Source organism: Lepidochelys olivacea (genome assembly GCF_965140295.1).
Source record: "Lepidochelys olivacea isolate rLepOli2 genome assembly, chromosome: 7".
Taxonomy (NCBI): domain Eukaryota; kingdom Metazoa; phylum Chordata; order Testudines; family Cheloniidae; genus Lepidochelys; species Lepidochelys olivacea.
This window is the reverse complement of record NC_140417.1, coordinates 104,108,128-104,121,800: the sequence shown is the minus strand read 5'-3', so window position 1 is coordinate 104,121,800 and position 13,673 is coordinate 104,108,128. Positions and strand designations below refer to the sequence as shown.

Genomic DNA, 13,673 nt, shown 5'->3' with positions numbered 1-13,673 from the left:
TTTTCATTTAATGTCTTTGATATTGCTGGACAGTTTTACAAATCTATTACTCAGTCTTTTAACACTGCATGAAACTATAATCTGTTTTTTGAAGAGTCGATTTCACTGAAATATGTTAAGTATAACTGATTTCAGAGTTCAGATGTCAAGGCACTGTTGTAAAAACTTATCTTTTAACATTTTATTTTATTTTGTGCCATTTCATGTGGGATGGGTATATTGTATCTGCTAAATGCTTAACACATGAACAAAAGAATCTAAGTTATTTCACATTAATTTCATGCTTATTTATGCTGCTTAGACGGGGGACTGGACGTGGCTTAAAGAGTTCTATCAAAGACTAATAGATCAGAAGTGGCAAAGAAAGAAGAAGAGTAAAGAACACTGGTACCAGAAGGCTATACTTTCCAAGTTTTTGTATTACAGGTAGTTTGATTATATATTTTTATTTGCATAACTTGTGAGTTCTACCCCAATTTACTTTTCTCTGGTTCATTATATTGAAATAAAAGTTAAAGATATGAAACTGTCTCTTTATCCTAAAACAAAATCCAGAGGATGTAGTTTTAAGAACATAACGCTGATACAAGTAAGTTCTTTATTTAAAATATTTTAGTATTGGAGCATGATTTAGTTGAAAACACGTTGCAGTACTGCTCTCTCGGAAAAACACGTAATTTTCAAGGATTTTTAACATGATCCTGGACACCTGTCTTTCTGCTCTAACTGATGAATTTACAAGATGGGTGTTGCTGAGTAGTTTTTAACTAAATCCGCATTTGTGTCTCTTTTGTGAAAATAAAATGCGTTAATATCGGTTAGGCATTAAATATAACAATCTCAAATTCAGTCTCTTTGAATGTGTCTTTCTGTCAGCATTAATGGTGATGGAGCGGCTCAGCCAGTGTCTTCCACTGCAGAACAGCATCATGAAGATCCACTTCCTGATGAGAGTGATGAAGTAGGAAGGGCTTCCTGGCCAGCCCCTTTTGAAATGCCTTCGTCAGTATCTGAAGATCCAGGTTCTTCTAACCAGGTTAGTATGGATTAAATCTTAACAGACCTTTAATTTTTATAGGAGAGAGGTATTTGGTGTCTGATATAAGCTATAAAAATGTAGTAGTCAAGAGTCCTCCTTTTAGCTAAAGAAGCAGAATCTAACGTATTGAAGAAGCCTTGCTCAACTAGACTCTAAAAGCACCATTTTTGGCTTTCCTTGAGCAGTAATATATGGTACCTAATGCTTTATGAGCTGTATACAGATAGACATCAGAAACTAATTTTGCTTATAATTGATTTTCCTTAAATAGGATTAATGTGTTTTCTATATATAATTCTAATGTTGGGTTTCATTCCAGAATGAGCCATTGCCTTCCATTTGTGGCTCCATTTTAGTATACTTGGTCATAAAAAAACTGGAATAAAAATATAGCCATATAAATGTAACTTGAATGTCCTGCCTGCTCCTAGAACACGAAAGTATGGGAGGGTCTGAGAAAAGTGATTTTTTCATACATTGTGTTGCAATACTGAATTAGTGTGAAAAATCGTATTTGCACATTTTTGCTCTTTGTTGGTTTGTCAATCGCAATCTTAAAGGAAAATACACTGTATTTTGACAATTTGTTTCTTCAACAGTCGTACTGAAAAAAGATGACTCTTTCCTTATTCTGTTTCCTGTGTTGATTCCACTGAGCTTCTATTTTAGCCTTTTTTCTGGTACTGTGAGGATGTGCTAAGGCGTGGTGATCATCATCTTTTGTAGCATTGACATGGGCTGAAATGGATGAACCTGAAATCTGGAAGAATTTCAGAATACTTTCTTTCCACAGTGCATGTTAATATTATTCCAATATTTATTGATGTTGAAGCAACCATCCAGACTTACTGAAGCAAAATCTTGGTCAAACTGTATTTATGTTTAAGATGCTCACCAAAAGAGTGTCTGTAGACAGGTAGTTAGTTTTTAAATCAGTCATTCAGAATGTATTTTTTGAACATACCTGGAATTTTCTTCATTATGGTCATGAATTTATTAAGTGTAATAGATTTTACACTAATGAAGGAGAGAAAGTTAAGCAAATATCTATTTTGTGATTATATATCAAAGTAAGCAGAGATCATATGGTATCTGCTACCCTGAGTAGAATAGGTACCACTGAACTCATACAATATAATACAAGCAATTGCGTGTGCATTTTGATTGGTTAGTATTGCTCCAGACCTCAGTATAAATGCTTACAAAGGGGCCAAAAGAGATTGACTTGTGGCTGAAAATATGCATAGGAGCCAGGTTTTTCTTTCTTTATCTTATCAGACAGTAGAGGTGAATATTAAGGTTTTCTGAAGTTAAAGGGACTTTGTACAACATTTTAAGAGTTCAGTCTGTGCAATGGATGTTTAAATACATTATGAAAAGTAGTATTTCTTGTGCATGTAGAGTAGCCTCCTAATTAATGTAAGTTTAATACATTTAAACTCCAGCATTCTATTTACATTTAGATGGTAATGATCACCCACCTTTGTGAAGACTCTACCATTAATAGGGACACTAGATGACTCAGATTGATAAAGGATTATGAAGATTCTCTGCTCTAGATCACCACATAGAATCTAGATTGCATTGGTAAAGTTGTAACAATTCTATGTGCTTTGAGGTGGAACCATAAATGCCATTCTTTCACAGCAGAAAGCCACCTCGATGCCTGATTAGGCATGGAGAAAGAAAGAGAAAACTGCTGCTCTCTCTCCTCCACGGAGGCACTGTTTCCAAGTTGTGATTCAGGTGTGTTGCAAGGTGGTGCAGAAAACCTTGCACTGCTGCGGCACATTCTGTGCTTTTACTGTGGATAAATAAAACTTCAGGATAGAAAATTTAAATCTCCAGGATTGTGAATGTGTTACTTTTCTTGGATACCAAATTATTATTTTTTTAATTCTCTTCACTTTCCTATTGTATTTAATTTTGCAAAGTTTGAGAAATTAAACTATTTTTATATGTAAATGAAGACTGACTTTGAACAAATCATACTAGAATTCCAATGCAGTAGCTACAGTAAGAAAGAATTGAGGTAAGCCACTGGCTGAAGAAAGTTGTATACATTAAACAAAATAAGGATGGAATTAAGGTTTTCACTTTTTATGCTTCTGCTGTTCAGGATATATATACACTTTTGAAAATGGCCTGACTTTACCTCAGCAATAGAATCACTCCTTATGTCCTTGTGCTTTTCACAGGGAAGTGTGCCTCTTGAACCCTCATATGTAGTGGGGCATGTGGCCTCAGCCCCCAAAGAACAAAACCTGAGTACTTTGTTCAATGACGGGGAAAACAGTCAGGTATGCTTTTTGTGGAATCTGAGCGGAAACAACAATCCCCAGTTTAACAAATCATTTTAAATTTGGTCTAAATTGGATTCGGGTTGGTGGCGAGGGGAGAAAAATTAAATCCTTCTGTAGCAATAGCTCTTGTGACATCAGTGATCTTGGTCTTTTAAGTTACTGTGAACGCATAGCATAGTCTTTATGTGCTGTCCTTTATTTGCCTTTTTTGCATCTTGCTTTCTCATAGTAATTCTGCAGATTGTGATGGAGAAAAAATTAACAGAGTGGATTATTTAGACACTTTCTTTTTTTAAACAAAGGGACTTAAAAATGACTTTGTTCGGAACATCTTGTGGACCTTTGAAGACATTCACATGTTAGTAGGATCAAATATGCCTATATTTGGAGGTGGAAGATACCCTGCTGTGAGCTTGCGTCTCAGGTGAATTCTTAAACTAATGTGATGTGTATCCCAAACCTGGCTCTTTTGTTGCTTCAGTTTCATATTCAGTTTTGTGTATATATAAGTTTGTAGGATAATTTAATTCTTAATCTGCATTTAAAGATTAATTTTATACTCTAGTATTGAAGTGGTAATGATTTCATGAAGTAGTAGAAGGGTATTTTTTGTGATTAAGGCACTGGATTTGGACTCAGGATGTCTTGGTTCTCTTTCTGGCTCTTCCTCAGACTTCTGGTGTAACTGTTGGCAAAACACTTAGGGCCTGATGGTTGGAGGTGCCAACTATCTGCAACCCATTGCCTTTGGAGTTGTAGGTGTTCAACACTTCTGAAAATTAGGGCCCTTAATCTCTGTTCTAATCCCCAATTTGTAGAATGGGAGTATCACGTCTCTGCTTTGCACAGATGTTGTAAGGATAAATACATTAATATTCGTGAGATGCTCAAATGCTAGTATTGGATGCCATGTAAAATACAGTTACGGATTACTGTCCATATATAACTGAAAATGTGTACTTGATGTTGTGGTTACTCTGTTCTCTGACTCTTTTGTTCTTGCTGTGGGGGGTTCTTGCCCATGCAGAGGTGAAGGAGCCTGGTCTCCCACAGCAAGGGTGGGAGGAAAGACCAGTATGCCTTTCATAGGGTGGGAAAGATGGAGGCAAACTTAAAAAGTTGAAGTCAGCTTGGCATACTGGGCCATCTTTGCTCAAAAGACACTCAAGGTTCACGTAGCTGGGCACTGTAAATGCAGCCCAGAACTGAGGTGCCTTTGGAAGAACTGTGTAAGAAAGTTTGCAATATGCTTGGTTCCAGCTAATTCTATTAATCCCTTAATTTTTCCCTTAAAAAGTGTTTAGAAAACTATGGGTGATCTCAGTAATAATGTGGGCTGTAATTTTAAAGTGGTGAGGGCAGTAATAGCATGCATTCCATTAGCAGTAACAGATGCTAATATCATAAAAAGAAAAGGAGTACTTGTGGCACCTTAGACTAACCAATTTATTTGGGCATAAGCTTTCGTGAGCTACAGCTCACTTCATCGGATGCATACTGTGGAAACTGCAGAAGACATTATATACACAGAGACCATGAAAGGAGGTATTGTTTCAAACAAGAGACCATGAAAGGAGGTATTGTTTCATGGTCTCTGTGTATATAATGTCTTCTGCAGTTTCCACAGTATGCATCCGATGAAGTGAGCTGTAGCTCACGAAAGCTTATGCCCAAATAAATTGGTTAGTCTCTAAGGTGCCACAAGTACTCCTTTTCTTTTTGCGAATACAGACTAACACGGCTGTTACTCTGAAACTTGATATCATCATAGTGGTTAGTATAGCTCCCCACATGTGCTAGTTTAAAATATAACCTTAGTCACAAATGAAAGCTTTTTTTTACCTCAATTTTAAGGTTGCTCTGTTCTCCTCGTACTGACACACACATAGCTAAAGTCTCAACAGACATTTATTGTAAGTGGCAATTTAAAAAAAACAAACAAAACCTCTACTAGATGTACCCTGATGACTTAAATATCTTTATTTGCTCCAAGCAATACCAAAAATATTTTTGTTGTAGGGATAACAACAAGCCAATAAACGTGCTAACAGGAATTGACTATTGGTTGGACAACTTAATATGTAACGTCCCAGAGCTTGTGATGTGTTTTCATGTTAATGGAATTGTTCAGGTAAGTCCTGACGTCTTACATTTATGTCCACTTTACCAATTCTTTGATTAATTACCAACTTCACCATTATGAATGGTTATGTGGGAACTGGTAGCAACATTGCACTAGAAAAGTTCTTATAAACCTTTTTTTGAGAAACTCTTAATACTTCCATTGTTTGTCCCTGCCTTATTTTCAAACAAAGTCCTGGGGCTAGAGATGTCACTCTTGTTAGTTCCATGAAATTCTGTTCAGATGTGGCTGAACTGATGAACAATTTAAAAAGAGCCCCCTCTTCCCCCCCCCCCCCCGCCACCCGAAAATGGGTTAACAGCCACGTCCTGCTGCTAGCTAATGTACATACTTCTACCATTTGAAATACAGGACTGTGTGGTTTAGTGCTGAAGGTATTCAGAATTCAAGCCCTGCTGAAGATGCATGAAGGGGACATTTAGTTCGCTTTGTTTCCTTACAAATACAGAAACCTAGGAAATTACAAATCAGACATTAAAAGAATGTTATCAATGTTGAAAAGTCAAGCACTTGTAAATCTGGAATGTCCTAACTTTCAGGTGAAACCTTAATATTCTCTCTCCTTGTGTATTGTGATAGTGTCTTTAATTACATGATTGCATATGTAGTTTGTTTCCACAGGACTCCTGCCTCATTTAGTGTACAACTGGATGCACAAGGAGGTAGAATTAAGGATGCCTGGGCAACTGTAACTCTTGGATTTTTTTTTTTTTTTTTTTTTTTACTTTTGAGTGCTTGATTTTTGTAATCTAAACAATGTTCTTTTAACATAATCTTTGTATTTAGGATATATATTGTGGTAGCACCTAGAAGCAAGCTAGGTGGAAGCCTGTTGTGTGAAGTGCTCTGTAAACATGAAAGGGCCCAGTGTCAGCATTTCCATTTTGAACTATCATTTGTTGATATTTATAGGTGTATCTTGTAACTCCCTCCAAATTTTAAGAAGTGTACAATTCTAAACTCACTGTAAACTTAATTTTGCAGATTTGAAAAATCTTAAATTATATAGCAGTCTTGAAATTTGTAAAGAAAATACAGAAATGTGGTTATAAACTAGTGTGTAGTAAAAGTCTGTACTGACTGGAGGGCAGATCCATACTTTATTTAAATTTATTAATATATACTGAGACAACAGAGTTGTTAATTAACTGTAAACCATATAGTTTAAGCCAATCTGTTCAGCATAACCACATTCATTCTGCATCATTTTATTGAAATTACTGTATGTGTTAAATGCCAGTCTACAGAATTTCGCTTTAAGTTTGGCTCTGATGAGTCCTTATATTAAAACAAAGGGGTATGAGCGGTAAAATTACACAAACATAATTGGATGCAGCACTAAATTCATAACTCACAATTTTGAGGGCTTTCAGTATTAATAAACATTAATAATGGAACTCCTGTTTTCAATTTAATGGATGATGAAAGGCTTCTCTGTTTGTATAGCCAACCTCAGTATATATTATGAGGATTTTTCAATATGTTTAAAATACATTCTATACAGAAATATGAAATGATCAAGACTGAAGATATTCCCAATTTGGAAAACTCCAATTTTTCTACCAAAGTGATAAAGGATATTGCTCAAAATATCTTATCTTTTCTGAAATCTAACTGCACCAAAGAAGGGCATACTTACTGGTTATTTAAAGGTAAGCAATTCCTTGGTTGGGTTAATAAATGATGTTTGAGACCTATATATTGTCAGATTGGCTAATGGAAAAATCTTCTCTTTCAGCAAGTGGAAGCGATATAGTAAAGCTCTATGACCTCACCACTCTTTGTGAAGAAACTGAAGATAAATACCAAAACCCTTTCACAATGCCTGTGGCAATTCTCTTGTACAAGTAAGCGTGTCTTACAGAAGCAAAACTGTTGCAATATTTAATTTACTTAGATTTAAATGTAAGACATTAAATGTCTGACTTGGGTACTAGGTACTCTGGCCACCAGTTAAAAATGCAATCCAAAAATCATAAAACCAAAACATCACCACATTCCCCTTATACGTACAACAATCAGCCAACCAAATCATGATATTAACTGAATCAGTCTCTCCATTCCTCACATTTCTCTGTCACCTGAGTGCTTCCCTAGAAGCCTACTCAAAAAGATGGGCTTTGCAGAATGCTTAGATGTGCAGGAAATAATAAGAAAAAAATGGTAATAGACACTTCAATGACATTTCTATGTCTATTCTGATCAACTTTTTTTTAGAGTTGCCTGCAATATGATGATGAAAAAAAACCAGAACAAGAAACACTATGGCACTATCAGAACATTACTCCTTAATTGTGTTAAGTTATTGGACAAAGCCAGACATCCACAAGTAAGAATTCTATTTTAATACATTTTTTTACTACAGAGAGATGTGTAGCTTGTATATAATGAAAATACGGATATTGATGATGTACCTTCAACTAAAAGCACCAATAAGGTAACCAAATGCTATATTAATTACAGTGTGATTGCAACATGTTAGTGAGCTAATCTCATCCTCTTATGCAGTGGCAGTGGATCTTGGTTATAAAAGTTCCCTGGACTGAAAAGTGACAATTCAAATGTCCCTGCATGAGCGTGCTTTTTTTTTTTTTTTTTTTTGGCAGAACCTCACTTTTCTTATTTTGAAGCTCAAATCACCAGTATGGGTCTAAAATCCCTCCTTATGATTAAATTAAAACTTCACATGAACTTTTCCTTGGGGGAAGTTCTGTAACCGAGATCAAGGCTCTTTCATGCTTAACGCTTTACAAACACACATTAAGAAACCAGACTCTGTACTGAAGAGCATCCAATCTAAATAGACAAGACAGCCAGAAGGTAGGAGGGAGAATCGGACTTGAATGGCAGGTCAGTGACAGGGCCAGGAATAGAACCAAAATCTCTTGACTTCTATACACTAGACTGTGATGCCTCCCAAGTTACTGATTTGGCATCTTGCATATCCAGCAGCAGTACGAAAGGCAGTAGAAATGTCTAAAGCAGTGGTTCCCTAACTTAAACAACCTGTGAACCCCTTTCAATAAAATGTCAAGTCTCGCAAACCCCCTCCTAAAAATGAATATTTCCAGGGATTTTCTCCTTAACCTGAGTGTCAATTTATAAAAGCAGTGATCCTGGAAATTTGTTTTTTATGACATGCTTATTACACACTATTATTATTATTTATCATTACAGGTGGTTTCCTAACCTAGATTTAAAACATTTTCTTCAGACTGTTACTGTTGTCAACTGAAAACTGATTCCATATATGTGAAAGGCAGATCATGAAACAACCAAATGGTGGTTGTCATCTGGACTCGGTGTATAGCTTAGAACATACTGAATTAAATTATCAGTAGGATGCTCTGGATCAGAGTTGTGAAGTGACATAAAAATAATCTTAAAATATAGTATTACAGCTCATGGATCACTTTTTAAATGGTGTATTACCATGGTAAAGACCATAATGTTAGCTTTCACTGTCTACTTCATTACATCTGTATTTTGGTATTAAACATTGTGTTGTGGGGGGCGGTAAGGGAAGGGATCCTGAACTGTCTTCCATTCCTTACCTAATCTAAGGTAATCCTTACCATGCCTGACTAATCTAATCACCTTCTATGATGAGATTACTGGTTCTGTGGATGAAGGGAAAGCAGTGTATGTATTGTTTCTTGACTTTAGCAAAGCTTTTGACACGGTCTCCCACAGTATTCTTGTCAGCAAGTTAAAGAAGTATGGGCTGGATGAATGCACTATAAGGTGGGTAGAAAGTTGGCTAGATTGTCGGGCTCAACGGGTAGTGATCAATGGCTCCATGTCTAGTTGGCAGCCGGTGTCAAGTGGAGTGCCCCAGGGGTCGGTCCTGGGGCCAGTTTTGTTCAATATCTTCATAAATGATCTGGAGGATGGTGTGAATTGCACTCTCAGCAAATTCCCAGATGATACTAAACTGGGAGGAGTGGTAGATACGCTGGAGGGCAGGTATAGGATACAGAGGGACCTAGACAAATTGGAGGATTGGGCCAAAAGAAATCTGATGAGGTTCAATAAGGATAAGTGCAGGGTCCTGCACTTAGGACGGAAGAACCCAATGCACAGCTACAGACTAGGGACCGAATGGCTAGGCAGCAGTTCTGCGGAAAAGGACCTAGGGGTGACAGTGAACGAGAACCTGGATATGAGTCAACAGTGTGCTCTTGTTGCCAAGAAGGCCAATGGCATTTTGGGATGTATAAGTAGGGGCATAGCGAGCAGATCGAGGGACGTGATCGTACCCTTCTATTCGACGTTGGTGAGGCCTCATCTGGAGTACTGTGTCCAGTTTTGGGCCCCACACTACAAGAAGGATGTGGATAAATTGGAGAGAGTCCAGCGAAGGGCAACAAAAATGATTAGGGGACTGGAACACATGACTTATGAGGAGAGGCTGAGGGAACTGGGATTTTTAGTCTACAGAAGAGAAGAATGAGGGGGGATTTGATAGCTGCTTTCAACTACCTGAGAGGTGGTTCCAGAGAGGATGGTTCTAGACTATTCTCAGTGGTAGAAGAGGAGAGGACAAGGAGTAATGGTCTCAAGTTGCAGTGGGGGAGATTTAGGTTGGATATTAGGAAAAACTTTCACTAGGAGGGTGGTAAAACACTGGAATGCGTTACCTAGGGAGGTGGTAGAATCTCCTTCTTTAGAAGTTTTTAAGGTCAGGCTTGACAAAGCCCTGGCTGGGATGATTTAATTGGGGATTGGCCCTGCTTTGAGCAGGGGGTTGGACTAGATGACCTCCTGAGGTCCCTTCCAACCCTGATATTCTATGATTCTATAATCACTAATCTAGTGACTTCTAGTTCCAAATGTATTGTTGCTCCTCCTTGCACCTAGGTGGTGACCACCTCCACCTCCTGGTTCTCATCACTGGTTGCTCTTATTCATGCATTGTGACCTCAAAACAGCTACTGCTATTTCCTGAAGTACCTGTTTCATAGATACATAGAGGGCTTCAGTTTTCAAAGACGTCCACTAAATACAAAGCCTTCCTTGAACAGTAAAAAAATTTATGGTGGGGGTGGGAGAAGAGCAGAAAAAGTAGATATAATAGGTGAGACTTTCAGACTGTTTTTCACAAGAGACTTCATAGCAGTGGTGTTAATGACTTTTTTTACAGTCTTCCTCCAAATGAGGAGTTTAGACTGCTGAACAGACAAAATACAACTAAAGACCAAAATATAATAAACCATAGGAGCTGATATAAGCTTTTTGCATGAACACTCACTGGCTTTTAAAAAATGTTTTTTTTAAATCGAGATAACTAACAGTACATACATACATCACCTCAAAAATAACTTGTAGTCTATCTCTCTCTGGTTTTATACTACCATCCACCACAGTAGTTTGCAGCTGACTTATGCCAATATGTGAAATGAACTTTTATAAAGCCAGATGGTTAGCCAAAAAGTTCATTGATTTATCCAGAGGTTTGCCTCACCATAGTCATGGACTTATTTACATGCCTGAGAAAATCTGGATATACTGTGTGTGGAATTGTATTAAACTAATCTTCAAGTGTGGCTATGATCAGAAAACCTTTTTTTAAACAGAAGGTTAAATAAGAGAGAAGACAAATGTAGTATTTTATTATTTATTTGTAGTATTCTACAAAGAATCCCTGTCGTGAACCTGTTAGGCACTGCAAAAAACACAGAACAAGAAGCCAGTCCCTGTCCCAAAAAGCTTACAATCTACGTATAAGACAAGAGACAATAGATGGATAGAGACAGACCGATGGAATATAATGGAACAATGAGATAGTAGTAGTAAATATAATAGACTGTGTTCTCAGCACACTAGCCATCTAGATCACACAGGAAAGGAGGGTTTTGAAGGAGGATAATGATTTCATGGGGAGCGTCTCCTAAGCACGAGGGCAGCATAGCAAAAAGAATGAAGGTGCCAGTATGAAATATTAACAAGTGCGGAATGGGCCAACTGGAGGTGAGAATTGACCTTTCAATACTGAATGTGAGATAGATCGGGTGGGAATAGATCATGATGGGCCTTGAAAGTGAAGACAGGTAGTTTGTTTCATATGATAAAGAAGGTGCCATAGAAGGTACCCAAAGAAAGGGATGACATAGTCAAAGCTACAGGCTAAGAAAATTATCTTTGCAGCTGCATGCCAAATGGGTATCAGTGGGGCACAATTACGTTTGTCAGGCCCACAAAGAAGGGTGTTGCAGTAATCAAGATATGAGATGAGGAGAGCCTGGACACGAGTCTTAGCTGTGTGGATGGTTAAGAGAGAACATATTGTTGGGCATGTCTACACGAAACTTCCTGCATATGAAACTGTGCTCTAAATCTATAGCACTCCACTGTGTTATGCCCTGACCGTGAGGATGCTACTCCTGTGCACTAAAGGGTCCCTAGTATGTCCCTATTAGAGGGCTGTAGATTAACACTTCACCTTGCCATGCAGTACATGTTTCTGTAGATATGCAGTATTGTGAGCTCCTGTGATATTTTTTTTTATCGCAACTCTAGCAATGTTGAGAGTTTTTAACCTGTCTCATGAAAACATGAGAGGCTGCCAATTCATGAATTTTCTCTTATTCAAAATGGCTACCATCTCTGTTGTCAATGGGGCTGAAACCGGTAAGATGGCCTCTATTTCCCTACAGTCTATCTACATGTGGAAGTGCCCTTAATGAAGTTGGTTGATACCTGGCACTGTTCTCAGTGAGGCTGAAGCTGCACTGAGAGGCAAAATGGCTGACACGCTATGGTTCAGGAGGGCTAGACAGGACACCGGGACTATGAGATCAGCTGAGACACTGTGCAAGATGGATGAAACAGAATGAGTAGGAGTGGGATGCTAGGGGGCCCAAGAGGCAGATTTTGGAATTATAAGGGAATGGGGAGCAGGGGCTGTGGCAGCATATGGGAGGCAGAATGGGGGTTCAGAGAACAGCAATGGGGTGGGAGACAAAGACCATAGAATGGGAGCCCCCTCAGCCTGGCGTTAGTGGTGGGTGTGGGCAGTCCTGTCTGAGCAGCCAGGGGAAGGCAGTGCTGTGTTGCCAGCTCTTGCAAATAGATCACGAGTCATGAGATTTTTGGCAGCTGCAGGAGGAGCTCTCACAATGATGCAAGCAGCTCCTCTGATCCTGTGATTTTTTTTTCAGGGCTGAGCACATGGGCAAAGCTTTGTGAGAGCCTTGGAGCACAGGACACAGATGGGTCTTGCCACTGAGCTCTGCCTTGAATGGCCCTATAGCAGAGAGGATGGTCCTTGGAGAGATGTGGAGCGGGAAGTCAGGGGAAAGTCCGGACCCAGCAGCTACGCTTTCTTGTCTCCCACTGCCTGGGATGACTTCTCTACTTGCGATCCAGACTGAGGAGAAGGGAGTGTCAAGATAGGAAAATATATGGCAGTTTCCCTGTTATCCTCTGCTCACTCCTAAGATAGTAAGTGGTGTCTCCATCTGAGCAGCCAAGTCGAGGCATGCATTTTTGTGTGCATTAAAGGTTGACTTTTCACCTAAAATTCACACACTCACAGAAGAATAAAGGGAAGTTAAGTCAAGAAGTACCAAAATACGTGGCATGATGATATCCTCATGCTGTCTGGGGCCAATCTCATGATTTTGGGGGATCTGGTTTGTGATTTTTTTTTTTTTTTTTTTTGGATAACTTCAGGCTGGCAATACTGAATATAGCCTGCGTGTGAGGACCCAGAAAATGGGCCGACTTGAAGATAACACCCAGGTTACAGGTCTGAATAACCGGTAGAATGATGATCATGTCCACAGTCGTTGAGAAAGGAGGTAGCAGGGAAGGTTTGGAGAGGCAAGATTAAGAGCTCTGTTTAGCTATATTGAGCTCAAGCTGATGGTTAGATATCCACAAGGAGCTGTTGGAGAAAGAGAATGAGACTGTAGTTTGAACAGAAAGAGATGGGTCTGGAGTAGAGAGGTAGAAGTAAAGGCCTGCAGCCTGAAGCTAGCTTTGAAACTCTGTAGAAGTGTAGTGCTGTTTTGCTGGTAGTCAGGCTTGATCTCAAATGACCGAGTTACTTTCTGTGTCAAGAAATGTGGCAAGACGGATACAAAGTAATATGGAGAGGATCGCCAGGAACAGTCTACTTAGGAGGGAGCTGAAGCTAAAGTTTGTTACTACATTCCTACCTCAGGGGTTTTGTTACTTTATAAAG

General features: G+C 38.7%; 1 protein-coding gene across 1 annotated transcript in view; it reads left to right on the top strand.

Moving 5' to 3' along the window:
- Positions 1-13,673, top strand: part of EDRF1 (erythroid differentiation regulatory factor 1) — a 48,059-nt gene that overhangs the window by 11,347 nt on the left and 23,039 nt on the right. Inside the window, 8 exon segments of the mRNA XM_084632953.1 lie at positions 302-426; positions 877-1,036; positions 3,238-3,339; positions 3,645-3,766; positions 5,362-5,473; positions 6,990-7,137; positions 7,224-7,332; positions 7,703-7,814. Of these exon segments, the coding sequence (XP_084489079.1) occupies positions 302-426; positions 877-1,036; positions 3,238-3,339; positions 3,645-3,766; positions 5,362-5,473; positions 6,990-7,137; positions 7,224-7,332; positions 7,703-7,814 (990 nt within the window).